The sequence below is a fragment of the Saimiri boliviensis genome, chromosome 13 (assembly GCF_048565385.1).
Source record: "Saimiri boliviensis isolate mSaiBol1 chromosome 13, mSaiBol1.pri, whole genome shotgun sequence".
Classification (NCBI taxonomy): domain Eukaryota; kingdom Metazoa; phylum Chordata; class Mammalia; order Primates; family Cebidae; genus Saimiri; species Saimiri boliviensis.
This window is the reverse complement of record NC_133461.1, coordinates 3,070,745-3,087,111: the sequence shown is the minus strand read 5'-3', so window position 1 is coordinate 3,087,111 and position 16,367 is coordinate 3,070,745. Positions and strand designations below refer to the sequence as shown.

The 16,367-nt window shown below is 52.6% G+C and overlaps 1 protein-coding gene across 2 annotated transcripts in view; it reads right to left on the bottom strand.

The window, feature by feature from the left end:
• MBP (myelin basic protein) overlaps positions 1–16,367 on the bottom strand; it is a 141,971-nt gene that overhangs the window by 1,038 nt on the left and 124,566 nt on the right. For both annotated transcript variants that reach the window (XM_003925981.4, XM_010336716.3), the window contains 4 exons: positions 9,099–9,203; positions 8,009–8,044; positions 7,652–7,684; positions 3,685–3,804 (listed from right to left, as the gene is read on the bottom strand). In XM_003925981.4, the coding sequence (XP_003926030.1) occupies positions 3,685–3,804; positions 7,652–7,684; positions 8,009–8,044; positions 9,099–9,203 (294 nt within the window). The remainder of the gene's footprint in view (positions 1–3,684; positions 3,805–7,651; positions 7,685–8,008; positions 8,045–9,098; positions 9,204–16,367) is intronic.

The window sequence follows — 16,367 nt, the reverse complement described above, 5'->3', positions numbered from 1 at the left end:
CAGGGCCACCGAGGGGAGCTTCCAGTGACGACAGGAGCCACTTCTTTTTCCGAGAGACCAGAGCACACCCCTCACTCCAGGCACAGAAAAGAGCGAAGCCACATGTCCATCCCTGGAGAGGACCCTCCTGTGTGCCATCCCATCTGCCACACCGGACATATGAAATGCACAGGGAAGTTTGCCTGCAAACTTTGACTTGAAGGCCTCTTAAATCCATGCACTTACATGTTTTGGGGACAAATAGTTGGCAGCCAACTGAGATGGCACACAGGTGTACTGTGGCCCAAGTGCACAGGCAGCCAGGCACGGCATCCCTCTAGAAAGAGGTGCGTCGGCCACTCAGAATGCCGTTTAGATTGACGAGGCAGAACAGAACTGCACTTTTTTTGCATTCAAATTTTTATTCAAATTTTAGTCTCTCGTCTTGGGTTCCCCTTTTTTATGAAATGATCAATTTTGACTACGAGCCCCCAGAAAGCAAGAGAGAATATGCTCTTTACTGTGGCTGATCGGTAAGGAGCCGACACTGTCCTCACCTAATTCTACATCGTCCCCCAGAGCAGACGCCAAGAGTCCTTACAAATAACACAGCGAACAGGCCAGGGTGACAGTGCTGACTTCTCTGGGGGGTTTTCCAAGTACTTACTTAGCTTTGTAAACAAGCCTCTATGTTGCGGTTCAACAACTCACTTAAGGGATTTTGTTTTCACAAATGAAAACGTTTCGAAATTCTAGCCTGGGGGAGCCACCTAGGAACCACCTAGTGAGACTTCCCTCCCAAGACAGGAGGCTTTCTCACAGGCGGCCTCAGGAGTGTGGGTTTTTCCTGTGCGATCCTGGCTTAACTTGAAAGTTACTGGCGTTGGAGCTGCCATCTGGAGTAGCGCATATGTCAGCGCTCACCTCAATTTTTGCTGCATTTCCAAGAGGTCAGCCTTAGGACTTCCTGGAAAGTGGTAGAACCACTGTCCTATGAAACCAAGTGATTCCCTGCTGAAACGGAGTCCGTTCCCCACAGCCTCTGGCAAGGTGACTCACTGAGATGCCATCTTAACTTGCTTGATGGCCCTTTTGACACTGAAAACGGTGGGCCTATTGGTTTTACTTTTTACCAGTGAACCTACAATTAGTTGAGCACCGACCATGCAGGAAACTCGTTCTTCCTGTTTTCTCTTGTGCTCACCCTCTCCCTGACCCACCAATCGCATTCCTATCATCCTCTCTTTACAGCCCAGGAGCCAAAGCTTAGCCAGCCCGAGGGAGCCAGGATTAGAACCTGGCGTGGATGCAGCAGTCACGCTTCACTCTATCATGTCCTGTCACTTGGAGTTGCCTGATCTAGGCATCTGATCCGCCCTGGGCTCAGGTCAGGAGAAGGCTGAACTCACAAGGAGAAGGCTGGCCTGAACTCCTCTCTCAGGACAGGAAAGAACAGTCTACCGCAAAAGACAGATACTCATGTCTCTGCTTTGACGCCTCACACCACAGAAACACTATAGGTGGGAAAAGGTTCACATGTATGTACGTGGAAATTAACGCACATGGAACGAGGAGGCTTCCTGGATGTTCTGATGTGGTTCCCGAGTGATGGGGGGACAGGCATGGTGCTTCTACCCAGTTCCCACCAACAGAGCTCGGCTTCCAGATTTGAGTCTTTTCCTCTCACTACTGATTTCCAGCAGCACCAGAAAGAACAGGAAGGCACGATGCAAAATGGCGGTAAGCGCCACGGGGTCCCTGTCCTCTCTACCCGCTGGCCTCCAAACCCCCCATCTCCGCGGGAGCTGATTTATCACCGCCTGGAACTGCTTCAAGTCAACTCATTCAGTCATGCGGCTCTAGTGGCCGGTTTTGAACTTTTACGCAGTAAAACTTAATTACAGCCATATGATTTGAAATTTGCCTTAATTTGCTATGTGGAAGCTTCCCTTGAACTCTACAGAAATTAAATAAGTTTTAGAAGCTGCTTACCAAAAACTTCAGGGAAAATATTGAACTTTAAACACATGGGTGGCGCGTACTGCTTATATCTGCACTCAGTAAACAGATCTTCGTGCAGCGTTCTGTTCCTCAGGTGTTCTCGGTTCTCTTGCAAGCACCTCCGAGTGGCCGCTTTACGCCTTGCACACATTGCCCCAGAGCGGAACATTTGCTGAACGGGGCCCCTCCCTCACCTGGGCCTCCCAGCAACTCTGAGCCAGCGCTCAACGTCCTGCGTGTTCTAACAGTCCTTAAGCTGGTAGTGGAGTAATTACTTACCTAGATGGGATGAATCCCTATGTCCCAGGTGAGCACGGTGCCTGCAAAATCATCACAGCTGCCAACACCTAGTTCACCCTCGGGCATGCTGAGTCAGTCCCAGACAGGGGTCTGCGAGGGCAGCCCAGGCGATTCAGAGGCAGCTGACCTACTGGCCAGGTGGGGCCGGGGGTCAGACGCTGCCCGCCCCGGGAGCCTCATCTCCGTCCTCTTGTGGCCACATCCCAGAACTGCAGCAATGAGCTGCATGATGGCCATGAGACTGGAGTGTCTGGGGAGTGGATTTTCTTAGAATTTGCGTTGAGGAGGGGATCCTGCCTACCACTTTATCTGACATAAAGCATGTAAGCAGCTCAGTGACACGCCACTCCACAGAGTGAAAGCTCTTCCTAAGGCCGGCTGTCCTGAGAGCAGGGGCTGTGCCCGCCTTGCCTGCCTGTTGCCCACAGACCCTCCCAGAATCGAGGCTCACAGCAGCTGTGCTGCTCTCACTGGGGATGGGGGCTCAGGAACGTGTCTGTGCCCACGTGGATCGCAGCTGCGGGGCAGAGCCAGCCACACACCCAGACTCAGCAAATCCATGCAAAGGTCAGGTGCCAGAATGCATGAGTGTGCCCCACACAAGAAAGACCCCTCCTCTCAGCACCCTGTGGGGACCCCCAGAGGCCTGGCTCTCTCCTGAGATGAAAATGCAGATGGGGGTTCCCTTCGAGCCCTGCCTGGAGCTTCCCGTGCCTCTCCTTTCACTTCATGAGAACAGCTTTCTAAGACTGAAGGGTTTTGAGGGCGAGGTTTAACAATAATAATGTGACTGCTTATCTGAGGAATCTGTGTTTGTGACCACCTTTTACTTTCACAGTGCTTCTGTGATCTGAGTGGGCGTGTTACCTCCATTTTACAGATGAGAAAACCGAGTCTCAGAGGTGGCTGACAGCAGACCTGGCCTTCATCCTGGGCATGGTGGCTCCAGGTCCTCATAAGCCGATGGGACGCTCCCCACTCCCTGCGGTCTCCTGGGCGTCCCCTCCCGTGGCTCTAGGGATCTCCCCTCACACCCGCGTCTGCTTGGCTCCTGCTTGCTCCTGAGGGCTCCAAGCCCCGGGCAAGGGGAAGCTGCAGTCCAGCTGGGCCCTTGCCCTGTCCCAGAGTCAAGGTCAGCTGCCTGCTCCGGCTCCTGACCCGGCCCAGGTGCAGCCTTTCCTCAAGCACCTGCGGCTCCACGTGCATCTCGGGGAAAACCTGTGTGCAAATGCGGTGGGCACTGCCACCTGTGCCCCGGCACGCCTGCGGGGACAGAGCATGCCCAGGGCGCAGTGTGGCGCGGCTGAGTCAGAGACACCACCACCCCTGTGCTTGGCTCAGCTGCCATTCGTTGCTGGGACTCCTCAGTCCCTGCTCAGTGACGCTGAGCAGAGGGTATCTTACCAGCTTAAAAATTCTGGAAAGCGTGCCCTGGGCATCGACTCCCTTGAATCCCTTGTGAGCCGATTTATAGTCGGACGCTCTGCCTCCGTAGCCAAATCCTGGTTTCTGCCCTTCGGCCCCCTGCAAAGAAAGACCACAGAGCTCGGCCTCCACCCCAGGTGCAAGACAGTCTGCTTGAGCCACTGAGAGCCGCCACGAGGGCCCGGGGAAGGGCCCAGGTCCCGGACTGGGCTGGTGAGTGGTTCAGGAGCCACAGGCCAGCACGGAGCTGGGGGGCGGGGCGGGAGAGGCGGCTCCTCCGAACCTATCAGGGTGTTGGCCGCAGAGAGACGAGGGTTGTGGTTTGGGCGGAGGCTCTCCCGTGGCTCTCTCACATGTGGCTCCCACACACATACTTTAAGGATCTACATTGTTTAGGGAACAGTTGCTTACCTTTGCGCTGTGGGGTGGTCAAGAGAAGATTAGCAAACATCAAGCACATCAAGGTAAGGAGGCTCCTGCCTACCCGTGTTTGGAGGACGCGCACCTGGGGGCGGTGCTGGGGGCCCGTCCCGGAGGCCCCTGGAGGGCCTGGGGCCTTTCCTCGGGGCTCCTTGCTGACAAGATTTGCAGACTGGATTCTGGTCACATGGGCCCTGCAGTTCCAGGATCTGTCTTGGGGACCAGGAATCCCTGGCCTTAGTGAAATGTGGAGGCTCGTATCTTTTCTAAAGTTTGGAGGTAAAATCCTGAGCTCTCTCGCAGGTGTGAGCAGGAATCAGCCTCCCTGGGCCATGGCTTGGACTGGGAGCAAGGCCCTTGACAGGAGCCTGGAGCTGCTGAGCCAGACAGAGTGGGGAGGCAGGCCTGGCCGGCACGGGGCGTGGGGATGGGGGTGCAGCATCTCAGCTCCCCAGCCTCCCAGTCTCCTAGCGCCTTTCTAGCTCCTCCAGCTGCGTGACCTTGGGCAGGGGCAGGAACCTCTCTGAGCTTCAGTTTCCTCATCTGTACAACGAGGTTGTGTGCGAACACGATGAAGAGCGCATGGCGATGTCACTCCCCAGGTGGGGGCTGCCGGCTCTGGACTTTGGTGCCCCTGTGGTTTATGGACCCGCAGGCCGCCCCGCCCTAGCCTCATCAGCCCCAGCAGCTCCTCTGGCTTTCTCACGTGCCCTGTGACCGAGGGTCTTCCTGACACACAGGGGCGTGAGAGCTCCTGGACCAGCCCCTTTCTACTGTGCTGTCTTCTCAAGTGGGAAGTCCACCGCTCCGTGGGTCTGGGCGCGGGGGATGTTAGCCACTGGGGCGACGTGTTCTCCCGCGGTGGCTGCGCTGTCTGTGGGAAGGCTGACCATGTTGTTGGCTTTTCAGGGTGGGATCTCAGGTGGCCTCGTGAATCTACTCAATGGTCAGGGTCCCAGACTCACTCTGCGTTTTGCTAACAAGACGTTGGGAGCATGTCCTAGAGCCCGCTCCTGACGACTCTGTGGAAGCTGAACCAAACCACCTCCCCTGCACCAGCCTGCAGCCTGTTTCCATGTCATTAAAGTGTTTTAGGACAGGCAGGACCTTGACCAACCTAGCCCCCTTCTAGTTCAGAGGGATCAAGGCTTCCAGAGCACCCGGCTGCACCCCGAGCCTCTACTGGGCGCCTCCTGCTGTCCAAGCTGCTTCCAGTTTTCTTTTCATTCAACCTGTGCTTGGGAGCGAGCATGGCCACTCAGAACTCGGGCAGCTGCATCTGTGTGAACGGTCGATTCAGGGGCTACCCCATGAAGTGAGGGACAGGGATGTGTGGCAAGAAGGTTTAAGCACCACGCATGCGGGGACAGCCAGCCTCACCGTTGCATCCTGGAGGTTTCCAGGGTCACGCGCACTCCCTGATGGTGGGGGCGTGGGAGGCCAGGCTGGTTGGTCCCAGCCACAGGGCAGAAAGCCACTTCCCCTACAAACGCTCATTCTGTCTTACTCTATTGCTTTTCTCCAGAAATAGTTTTTGAGAACTAAATCTGGGGATTGACTTTCAGATTAAGAATCTGCTTGGCCTTTCCTCCTTTCAAATTCTTAGTCACGTTTATCTCTGGGCAACCTAGAATGTACCAGGATACACACAACACAGTTTAGAAAGAGAAAGTGGGGCTTTCCGGAACTCCAGACAAGGAGAGGGTCCTGCAGCTCTGGGGACAGCCAAGCAGACAAAAGGCAGAGAAGGGTTTTGCTTTGGAAAAAAGAAAAATTCAAGAAACATTAGTAGGACCCAGAAAGGAGAAACGCAGCGAGGAATGCAGGGTGTTTCTCGTTAGCTGCGGGCTGTGTGCGGTCCCCAGCGCTCCACATTCAGGGAGGATTCTGCGTGCGCCCCAAAGTCCACGCCTAGAAAATTAAGAGCAGATGAAGCGGTAGCTAAAGTGAGATTTCTGGGCCAGAAATGAATTTCATTCTTCAGTCTCATCTGTCTCCTGCCGGCACAGAGAATAAACAATTAATTGGCTGTGAGTCCTGGCCCGTGCCCATGTCCACGTGACTGCCATCGTTTGGCAAATTCATAAGGTCAGAAAATGAAGTCAAATATGCATTAATATGAAACGTTTCAGGAAACATCTTAGCTCATAATTCAGCGTAATAATGCGGGACTAATACGGGGCCCGCATGGAGCCTTTTCTCCGCCTTTCTCTCAGGCGCTCCTTCCCTTCCTCCCTTTCCCACTTTCTTTCTCTTTTCGGTTCCTGTTCTTTCTCCTTGTCGCCCTTTAAAGTGTATTCGTTCATTTATATGATGCTTATTAACTGAGCAGTAAGTGCAGGTAGGCTCTGTTCTAGAGAATAAGGGCAGGCGTTGCAGTTTCAGAGACAGACAATCTATCTGCAGTATGTTGGTGGTTATTTCTGCATTCCATTCTAAAATTAACTTTCATACAGTAAGAATCAGATCCGGTATTTGCTAGTAACTAAAGTCTGTAAGTTTGGTGTGAATATAATGATTGGCATTTTAATCTGCTCAGACACCAAATTTGTTCACTAGAAAGTTCAAATTGGGCTGGGCGTGGTGGCTCACACCTGTAATCCCAGCACTTTGGGAGGCCGAGGTACATGGATCGTGAGGTCAGGAGTTCAAGACCAGCCTGGCCAAGGAGGTGAAACCCTGTCTCTACTAAAAATACAAAAAAAAAAAAAAAAAACAAAACAAAAAAAATTAGCCAGGCATGGTGGCGGGCACCTGTAATCCCAGCTACTCATGAGGCTGAGGCAGAGAATTGATTGAACCCAGGAGGCGGAGGTTGCAGTGAGCTGAGATTGTGCCACTGCACTCCAGCCTGGGTGACAGAGCAAGACTCCATCTCAAAAGAAGGAAGTTCAAATTGGCCATTTTAAACCCTCTTGAAAGTTTGCTTTGAGTATTAGCCTAATATTCCTAAGGAAGATTTTCTGGATGGCTGAGGGCTATGTTTTAATTATTAGTAAAACACAAAACCAAAATCTTTGGATTAATGAGGTTACTGTAAATTGAGCAACTCTGTTTAGCCTCTTTTCTGTTCGTTAGCAGAATGATTTTTCTGAAGCGAATGTCAGCCCCTGAGTTACTGAGCTGGGCCAGCCAGTCCCACGTCCACACTCAGGTTCCTGGGGCTTGTTTTTGCATTGGTTGTGTTGGAAGCAAGTTAAACATTTTCTGGGATGGACGTGGTGTTGCTGCCTCCCTGTGAGGGAGACCAGTCACGTCTGCTGGGAGCCCTTCGGGAGAAGAGGGTCTGGCCTTGCAGGGCTGGGTCCCAGGCACAGAAGCAAGAGACCAGAGCTGCCAGGAGGGAAGAGCCCGGGTCCTGTCGCCAGCGAACGAGCAGGCTGCCCGGTCATAGCTGTGGGCAGAGCAGTCTTGAGGGAAAAGAGCGGGGGTGGGGAAGCAACTGAAACAGAGCAGGACACAAAAGTCGCGGGGGAGGGAGGCCCGGGAGGGAGGAGGAAGCCGACGAAGTGCGCTCGTCACCTACCCAGCTAAATCTGCTCAGGGACAGTCCTCTCCCCTGCATGAGGAAGACAAAGAAATAATGCATTGGTGGTCAGTGAAGGGAAGGTCCTTTCAATAAACAGGAAACACAATCAAAGCACTGCAGAGCCGAGGTGGCAAAAACAGGTTCCATGGGAGCTTCAAGGGGGCCACGGGCTCAGGGCCACGGCGGCTGTGTGGCTGTGGGAGGGTCGGGGAGGGTGCCACGGATCTGGTAGCCTGTTCTCCTTGGGAGCTGCCTGGTAACAGGCTTTGGGATGAACTCAGGTAGCTCTGAGTCTAACTCTCTCTTTGGTACTGTATGGGTCTTTAGGGAAGGTCTATCAGTCCAGGGTCTTACCTTTCCCTGCGATGGGGGTGGCGTGCGAGGCGTCACCTGGAAAGACACAGAGAACCGTGGGCTGCACTGGGAGCCCTGTGCCGCCGCCCTGTGTGTCCTAACTGGCTCCCGCCTGCTGGGGGTGGCTGTAGCATCCGTCAGCTGTCAGAAGCACCTGGATGCTCAGCCCCCCATTTCTGTCCTAGCTGGTCAAGGAGTAGAGACCTGAGACTGGAAAGATTCGAGACGACACAGACCCTCCAGAGCACTCAGAAAGTTTCAGAGAACGGAAATTAGCTCCCAAAGCTCCGTAGCTGGGGGATGGGCCCATCCTGGGACACGCTAATGGCGCTGGCCCGTTGCACGTGGATGGAAATGGGGCACTTGCTTCACGGTGGGCCCTCTCAGGGGCTGCAAGTAGTGGGTCCTCTGATACGCAGAGTTCCCAAGGGGATTCCCCCAGCTCTGTAGCTCCTAAACGCACTCATCAAAATCCCACCATGAAATGTCTGCTACACCGAGATCCTAGAATTAGAGGTCTGAGGCTTTGTTCTTGTTTTTAATAGACTTCGTTTTGCATGGCACTTTCAGGTTTACAGGAAAACTGCAGAAATTACAGCCCCCACATGCCCCGCAGTGTCCCTCAGCAGCAGCACTGCCTGCGGACGCTCTCGGGGCTGTGCATTCTGCGGGTCTGGACAAGCGTGTGCGCTCCAGGCACCACTGCAGCTTCCACAGAGCGGTGCCACTGCCCCCAATGCCCTGCGCTCTCTCTGCTGCCCCTCCCCTCCCAGCCCGTGGCGAGTGCTCTCTTTCTGTGCTCTGTATGGGTTCAAAGCCTGTGTTCTGAGGCTAAGCATTATGTTGTCATCTAATCTCAAGAGCAGTGAGTTCTCTGGAGAATGCTCAGTGTACTCCATGGCAGACACAGTCTGGCAGCGCTGTTTGGAACCCAGGATCGGGTGCGAGGGGTGAGTTCCCTGCCTGGCCTCACCCTGATGAGGGTCCCAGTGCCACCCACGAATGTACAGACGTCCTGTGTGGGTGACAGCAGCGGCCAACAACCCTCCTCCCCTCCCGTTTCCGCCTCTTCCCACAGACGGTCACTTACGATGTTCTTGAAGAAGTGGACTACGGGGTTTTCACCTTGGGTCCGGCCGTGTGACTTCTGAGGCAGGGAGCCGTAGTGGGCAGTTCTCACCGCGTGGTGTGAGTCCTGAAAGACAGAGGCGCGGCGAACTCAGGACAAGTCCGGAGTCCCTGCGGTTTGTCCTCCTCGGGGAAGCTGGATCTCTACTCCTTTGTGATCTGGGGTTTTAAAGGCTTTCTACTAGGAAGCCACAGACGAGCCACGAGGCACATCGGGGGCAGGTACGGGCGGCGGCGGGGGTTTGGCTGTGCGGCTTGCTGGGAAGAGATTTCTATCACTGATCCAGTGTCTGGCTCTCCTGAAGGTGTGCAAGCAAATAGAGGGGAAGTGAAGGTAATTCGAGGGATTCCAGCCGAGAGAGGGTCCGGTTGGGCAGAGCACAGAGAAAAATACCACGCACCCGCAGGTTCTGGGTCGAATACAGGAGAATGCTTGGGAAGGGCACACAGAAAAACGCCCAACAGCCCTAGGCTCTGACGTGGCTGCATGGCACGAGCTGGCCACTTCTCAGTGTCTCACGACACGGCCACCGGCCTGATTTGGGACAATCACGTCCACATCTCCAGTAAAAGGAAGCAGAGGGAAGGACGGCTGGGCGTGAGTGTCCCGGGCCGACGGGTCAACAGAACCAGAACATTCTGGGCATTCTAGGTCAGGACGGATCGCACCGAAGACACTGGGTAGGCGCTGTGAGCTAACCTGTCACAGGGGCAGGGGACGCAGGGACAGAGGGGGCGCTGTGGCTTTTGTAGACGTCATGCACTGTCTGCTCGGCTCTGGGCTCAACTGAAAAGGCCCGTCAGCGGTGAACAGACATCGGGCAAGAGGGCCGAACACGAGTTCTTAGGAAAGCAAAGGAGACGGGCTCAGGAGCAGCTCGCAAGGCGGGTTTTGTCCCTGTCCCCCTCGCTCTCTCACTGCTGCTCCCAGATCCGACTTGCTCAGAAACACCCGGCATGTGAGGAGCCCACACCTCAGGCAGGCGCGGGGGTCGGGTCAGAGGAGATCTGGCCCCGGCATTCCGGCCGCCCCGTCAGCACAGAACGCGGTTCAGGCAAATCAGTTCAATGCCCCGAAGACCCCTGAAGCATTTCGCTCAGCCCTGCGCACCCTGACCGGCAGGACCCCTTGTTGTTCAGAAGATGGCTTTGCCGCCCAAGACCTAAAGTGCGCTTCTCTGGGACTGCCTGGGTTGGCGGGATTCGCTGGGTGACGACTGCATGGGCAGCGGCAGAGGACAAGTCTGCAGGGCATGCGGCGGTTTGCCCGGCACTGGCCTGGCTCACCACTGAGGCTCAGCCTGGACGGGGCTGTCCCTGGGCTCCTTCCTCTCCCTCTTTCCCTACTCCATCCTCTTCAAGGCAGCGGTGCCCAACCTCTCTGGCACCAGGGATGGGTTTTGTGGAAGATACTTTTTCCACGGATGGGGGTGGGGAGCGGTTTTGGGATGAAACTGTTCTACCTCAAATCATCAGGCATGAGACTCTCATCAGGACCCCTGAACACGCTGTTCCCCTGGGGTTTTCCCTCCTAGGGGACTCTGGTGCCAGCGCTGACCTGGCAGGAGGCGGAGCTCGGGAGATGATGCTCTCTCGCCCTCAGCTCACCGCTCACTATGCAGCCCACTTCCTAACAGGCCACACACCAGTACTGCTCAATGGCCTGGGGGTTTGGGACCCCTGCTTTAAATGTGTCTTGCCTTCACCCCCAGACCACTAACCTAAGTAAAAACAGATCCTCTGCTGCCCGAGAGGCTCCCTGCCCTGCCCACCCTTCAGGGCCGACACCCTTTGTCCCCTGGGCCCTAACATGGTGAGGCTCCCTACCCACCTTCCCAGGCTTCGTCACCCAGAGCAGAGCAAGCTTCGTGAACAGAGGCAATGCGGATGCCCCTCCCCTTCAAGGGTCCTGTGGGCCGCCTTGCCTGCAGCGGGAGCCCTGTTATAACCCGCTGGGCACTTCTGGGGGCCCGTTGCTCTGGCTGCAGCCCTGCCAGGAGCCAGAGGCCAGCCTTAGCTCTTTTCCAGCCTGCCCTGGACCGCGCTCCCATACCCCGGCCCCGCCGATCTCCCATGTGGATAGGCTGCGCCTCCCCTGCCCTGGGCCTTGAACAAGGTCCTTTCTGTCTGCAAAGCCTGTCCTTCTGCCCTTGTTCTGGAACCTTGCCGGGCCCAGGGCAAAGGCGTCTCTCGTGCACGGGGCCTGCTCAGCACCACGAGCTCTGTTTTCTGCACCCCACGGCTCGTGGCCTCCCCTGCGACAGAGTTGCGGGCACAGCAGGGCGTAACCATGAGCTTGTCCCTCTCCTGCACTGGGCTTGGTTACTTCTCAGCTAACTGCCAGCAGCCAGGCGTGGTCCACATTCTGAAAATATCGTGAAAATGCAGCAGGCAAAATTCCTGCCTGAGAGGTTCTGAACACGTGAAGACCGAAAGAAGGATTCCATTTTGGCTGAGTGCAGTGGCTCATGCCTGTAATCCTAGCACTTTGGAAGGCCAAGGCAGGCGGATTACCTGAAGTCAGGAGTTTGAGACCAGCCTGGACAACATGGTGAAACCCCATTTCTACTAAAAAACAAAAAATTATCTGGGTGTGGTGGTGGGCACCTGCAGCCCCAGCTTCTGGAGGCTGAGGCAGGAGAATTGTCTGAACCTGTGAGGTGGAGGTTGCAGTGAGCCGAGACTGTGCCACTGCACTCTAGCCTGAGCGACAGAGCAAGACTGCATTTCCAAAAAAATGAGAAGGATCCTATTTTATCCCTTGAATCTCTTAGTAATCAGCACTGTATATTTTACCAGTTAGTCATGTTTTTCCTGTTTTGTGCCCTTGTTGTTAACGATTCTTGTCCCTATGAGACTGCCAACCTCTCTCAGGCACAGAGCACAGCTGGCACTCATGCCAGACTCTCCACAGAAGCCATGGTGCTCTGCATGTGGCCGGTGCTCTGTGGCGGGTGCCCGTGTGTTTACTGACACCTCCACCTTCTCATGCACAGAGGAGTGAAGTTTGCTGGCTCAGTTTCCTCCCGGCAAGTGCTGTGGGCCTTTCAACTTGAGGATGTCAGAAGGGCTGGGGACGCTGCGGTCCTAGTAGAAATCCCTGATTATTCGTTTTCCAGCTCAGTCCCTCTGTGCATGCTGCAAGAACCCAAGTAATTCTCTGATGCTCCGTGTGTTGTGTGATCTTGTACTGAATACTGCTCTGTGTAGAGTCAGGGGTTGCAACTGGTCACCGCTAAACAGCCTTGCGTACTCTTCTCCTCCATAGGAGAGGAAGCGTAAAATTATGAATCAAAAAACAAAATGGGAGAGACAGGAACCTGTTTAAACTTTAAGACGCACATCTTTAAGCGCTATGTCTTCCAGAGGAAGTTACTTCTCAGCTCTGACGCTAATGGCCTGAAATCACTGAAACAGCTCACGGTCTAGTCCAGGCCACTTTGCTCTTGGTGTTTGGGTAGCATTTCTCTAGATGCTAAACTTTGGATTTTGAGTCACAGAAACATCAGTGGCCTTTAAGGCACTTATCCTGTGATTAAACTAGAAAAATGCCTTAAACTTTCCACTGAGGTTTTTAAAGAAATGAATGTTCAGCGGCTCTATGCAGATCGCATAGCATCACAACTTACTATATTGTCAGAGATTCAATGGAGCATCACATAGATACTGGTTCACATGCAAATTATGAATACCTGCTTTGAATGCTAAAAGACAAATGATACATTTTTGTAAGTGATGAATTTATTGGTCACTACACTGGTGAGGAAAAGCTAGTTTAAATCTTTTAAGGTACACATGATGCTGGCCGGTTTCACTGGAGCTTCTGGAGCTCTGATCAGGGGTCAGAAATACCTGTGAGGAAGGCAGCTGGTTTATTGGTGGTCCTCACACAGAACTAAGAATGCAGTGAGCGTCAGCTGTTGACTTAACATGTAGCCTGTTGAGTTCACTTTTAATACAGAACTGACACTGATCTTCAGTGAATGGAATAATTGTCATGGGATCACACACATTTTTTGGTTATGGATGTATTGAAGAGTGCCTGCACTAGGGTTTTGACTTCGGCTTTTTGCCATAAATCATCAGTTGCACAGATAATTTGAGGAATCTTAGTTACAGCTGCGTTGTTATACCATAGTTGTAATGACCTATTACTGAAAGGACATTTAGTCAATTACATATCTACATACAGGTGATGCACAAGTAAAAAACAACATGAAAATTAGTATATATCATAGCATCAGGGAAACAAAATATTAGGAATAAATCTAACAAAAATGTACAGAATTTTAATGCTAACACTAGAAAATGCTGGTGGAAGAAATCAAAGAGGACTTAAATAAACAGAGAGACATATTGTGTTCATGGACTGGAAGACTCAACATGGTAAAACTGTTGATTCTTTCCCCAAACTGATCTACAGGTTTAATGCAATTCCAATACAAATTCCAGCAAGATTTTGTTTAGATACAGGCAGGTGGATTCTAAAACTGTATGGAAGTCCAAGGGAGCAAAAGTAAGCACCCAGTTGTGAAAAGGAAACATAAAGTGAGAGACGTAGCATTCCCTGGTTCTAAGACTTACTATGTAGCTATGGCAACCACGGACGCCTGGAGTTAGGGGAGGGACAGGCACAGAGAAAATGGGACAAACGGAGCCCAGAGATAGGCTCACCAAATCTGACCAGCCGGTTTTGGCAAAGACGGTCCAATGGGAAAAAACTGTCTTCTCAGCAAACGGCATTGAAACAATGGAACATTCACATATGAGAAAAACAAGAAACAACAACGAAAACCGCTTTAACCCCAGTCCACACCTTACACAAGACTTAACTCTAAAGAGATCACAGATCTTTATCTACGATGTAAAACTATGGAGTTTTAGAAGAAGCCGTGGGAGAAAAATCCTCGTGACCTGCGAGCAGACGTGTCCTTCGTCCTGCCACCGAAACATCATCTATAAAAGGAAAAATGGATACACTGGACCTCATCAAAGTTTAAAAACGCTTGTTCCACAAAAGACACCGTCAAGAGAATAAAAAGACAAGCTACAGACAGGGAGAAAATATTTGTGGATGACATATCTGACAAAGGACTCTCAAGACTCAACCGGAAGAAAACAACTTGGTTTAGAAATGGACCAAACACTTGAATAAACACTTGAGCAAAGAGGACGCAGGGAAGGCGAAGGGGCAGATGAAAAGACGTTTAGCATCATCATTAGCTTCAGGAAAATGCAAATCAAAACCGTGAGGTGGTACCACCCCGTCAGAATGGCTGAAGTAAAAAATGCCGACATTCCCAAGTGCTCCTTAGGAGATGGAGCCACCGGAGCCCTCCTGGATTGCCAAATGGTCACTCCCCAAAACAGTCTGGCAGTTTCTTAGAAAGTTAACCCTGTACTTACCATGTGACCCTGTAATTCCATTTCCTGCTTTAAACACTAAAGGATGAATTACATGTTTTTGGAAATGGCTTTTATAATGAATATGTTGGCCACCAATCTTTTGAGGGAAAAGTAATTTAAATTGTAATGAAAACGTACGTTTACACAGTAACCTGTACATGAATGTTCATAGCGGTTTAGCCCAGTAGATTTCACTGAAAACTGCAAACAACTGAAATGTTCTCCATCGGCTGAAGGGTTAGACACACTGTGGTGTATCCAGGCATGAGATGCTATTTGGCAATAAAAATACAGAATCTTGATACAGGCCACAGCTCAGAGGCATCTGCAAGGCATCCTGCTGAGTAAACGAAGCCGTTCTAAAAGGTTTTCTGCTGTGTGGTTTTATTTATATGACATGCTGGAAAAGGCTGACCTACTCTGGGGAAGGTCAGAGCTGGGCGGAGGGAGTACGGGAGGGTGCAGAGCGGACCATGAGGGAAGGGGAGGTGGGAGGATTCGGGTTGTGTGTCTTCATTGCAGTGGTAGCTAGAAATCCATACATGCATCACAATTCATAGAGCTGTAACCCCAAACAGGCCCATTTTGTTCATTATTTTAGGACATAGAATAAGGCCATTTAACACAATCTGTCATCATAGAGCCGGAAATGGAATTCCTGTGCGCATCTTGTGGCTGTGTGAATTTTCTAACTGGCAGTCTCTGGTCTGCCCTGAAAGTGCAGGTGTGTCCTTCTGCCTCGGTGCTGACCTTGGCTTAGAGTGTCCTCCTCATCCAAATGTCTCTGTTTCTGGAAAATAAGGCCTCTTTTGGCTGCAACCCTCATCTGGCTTTGCACTGTCCTTTTTAGTTTTCTGCAAGCGTCTTCCCTCTCCAGCTAGATTTTAATCTTTCAGCAGAAAAAAAGAAAAGCTTTTGCAGGATCCCCAAAGCTTCTGGCACTGGACTCGCACAGTCTGGTTTTTGGTTTATATGTAAAGAGCTTTTGTGCTGAGCACAGGAAGAAAAGCCCAGAAGCACCCCTTGGTGTCACGGTGGCGATGACCGCAGGCAGGGGACTGCGTGGCCTGCACGGATGTGTGCTGGATCTGAGCCACTTAAAAAAAAATAATTTCATTGTGGTGAAACATACATACCATACAACTTACCATTCTAACAGTTTTTAGGTGTGCGATTCAGTGGCCTTAAGCACGTTCACACCGGGTACAGCTGCCGCCATCCACCTCAGCCTCTCCAGCTTCACAAACGGAAACTCTGTTCCCATCAAACCCTCACTCTCCAGTCCCTCTCTCTGGTCCCTGGCCCCCACACTCAGGTTGCTTTCTGTCTCTCTCAGCTGGGCCACCCCGGGGCCTCCTGTGCATGGGGCTGTGCAGCGTTCGCCCTTGAGGCTCGCCGGCTGCCGCCCAGGTCAGAACTCCCTTCCACATTTAGGCTGAACAAGATCCTCTCCACTGCATGCACACATTGCTTTCTGCTCATCACTCATCCCTCTGGGGACTGCTGGGCTGTCTCCACTTTTTGGCTGTGGTTCTGAGTCACCCTTTAAGCCACCCAGGCTCCCCTGAGCGACACTGATCTGATTTGGCCATGACATCCCCATGGCCCTCAGGTGACTTGGCGGAAGACTGCCCAAACACCGCCCCCACCCTCCTTTCCCCAACAGCCTCAAGTGAAGCCACCTGGCTGAGGTTCCCTTATTCTTTGAGTGAATAGCAGCACAGGGCACTGGGACCCTGACGCCCTTTTGAAGGCAGAGGTGCATTCAGGAGCTGAGACATCCACAAGGTGTGAGGACGGCTTGGCTGAGGAGTGGCGCCCTGTG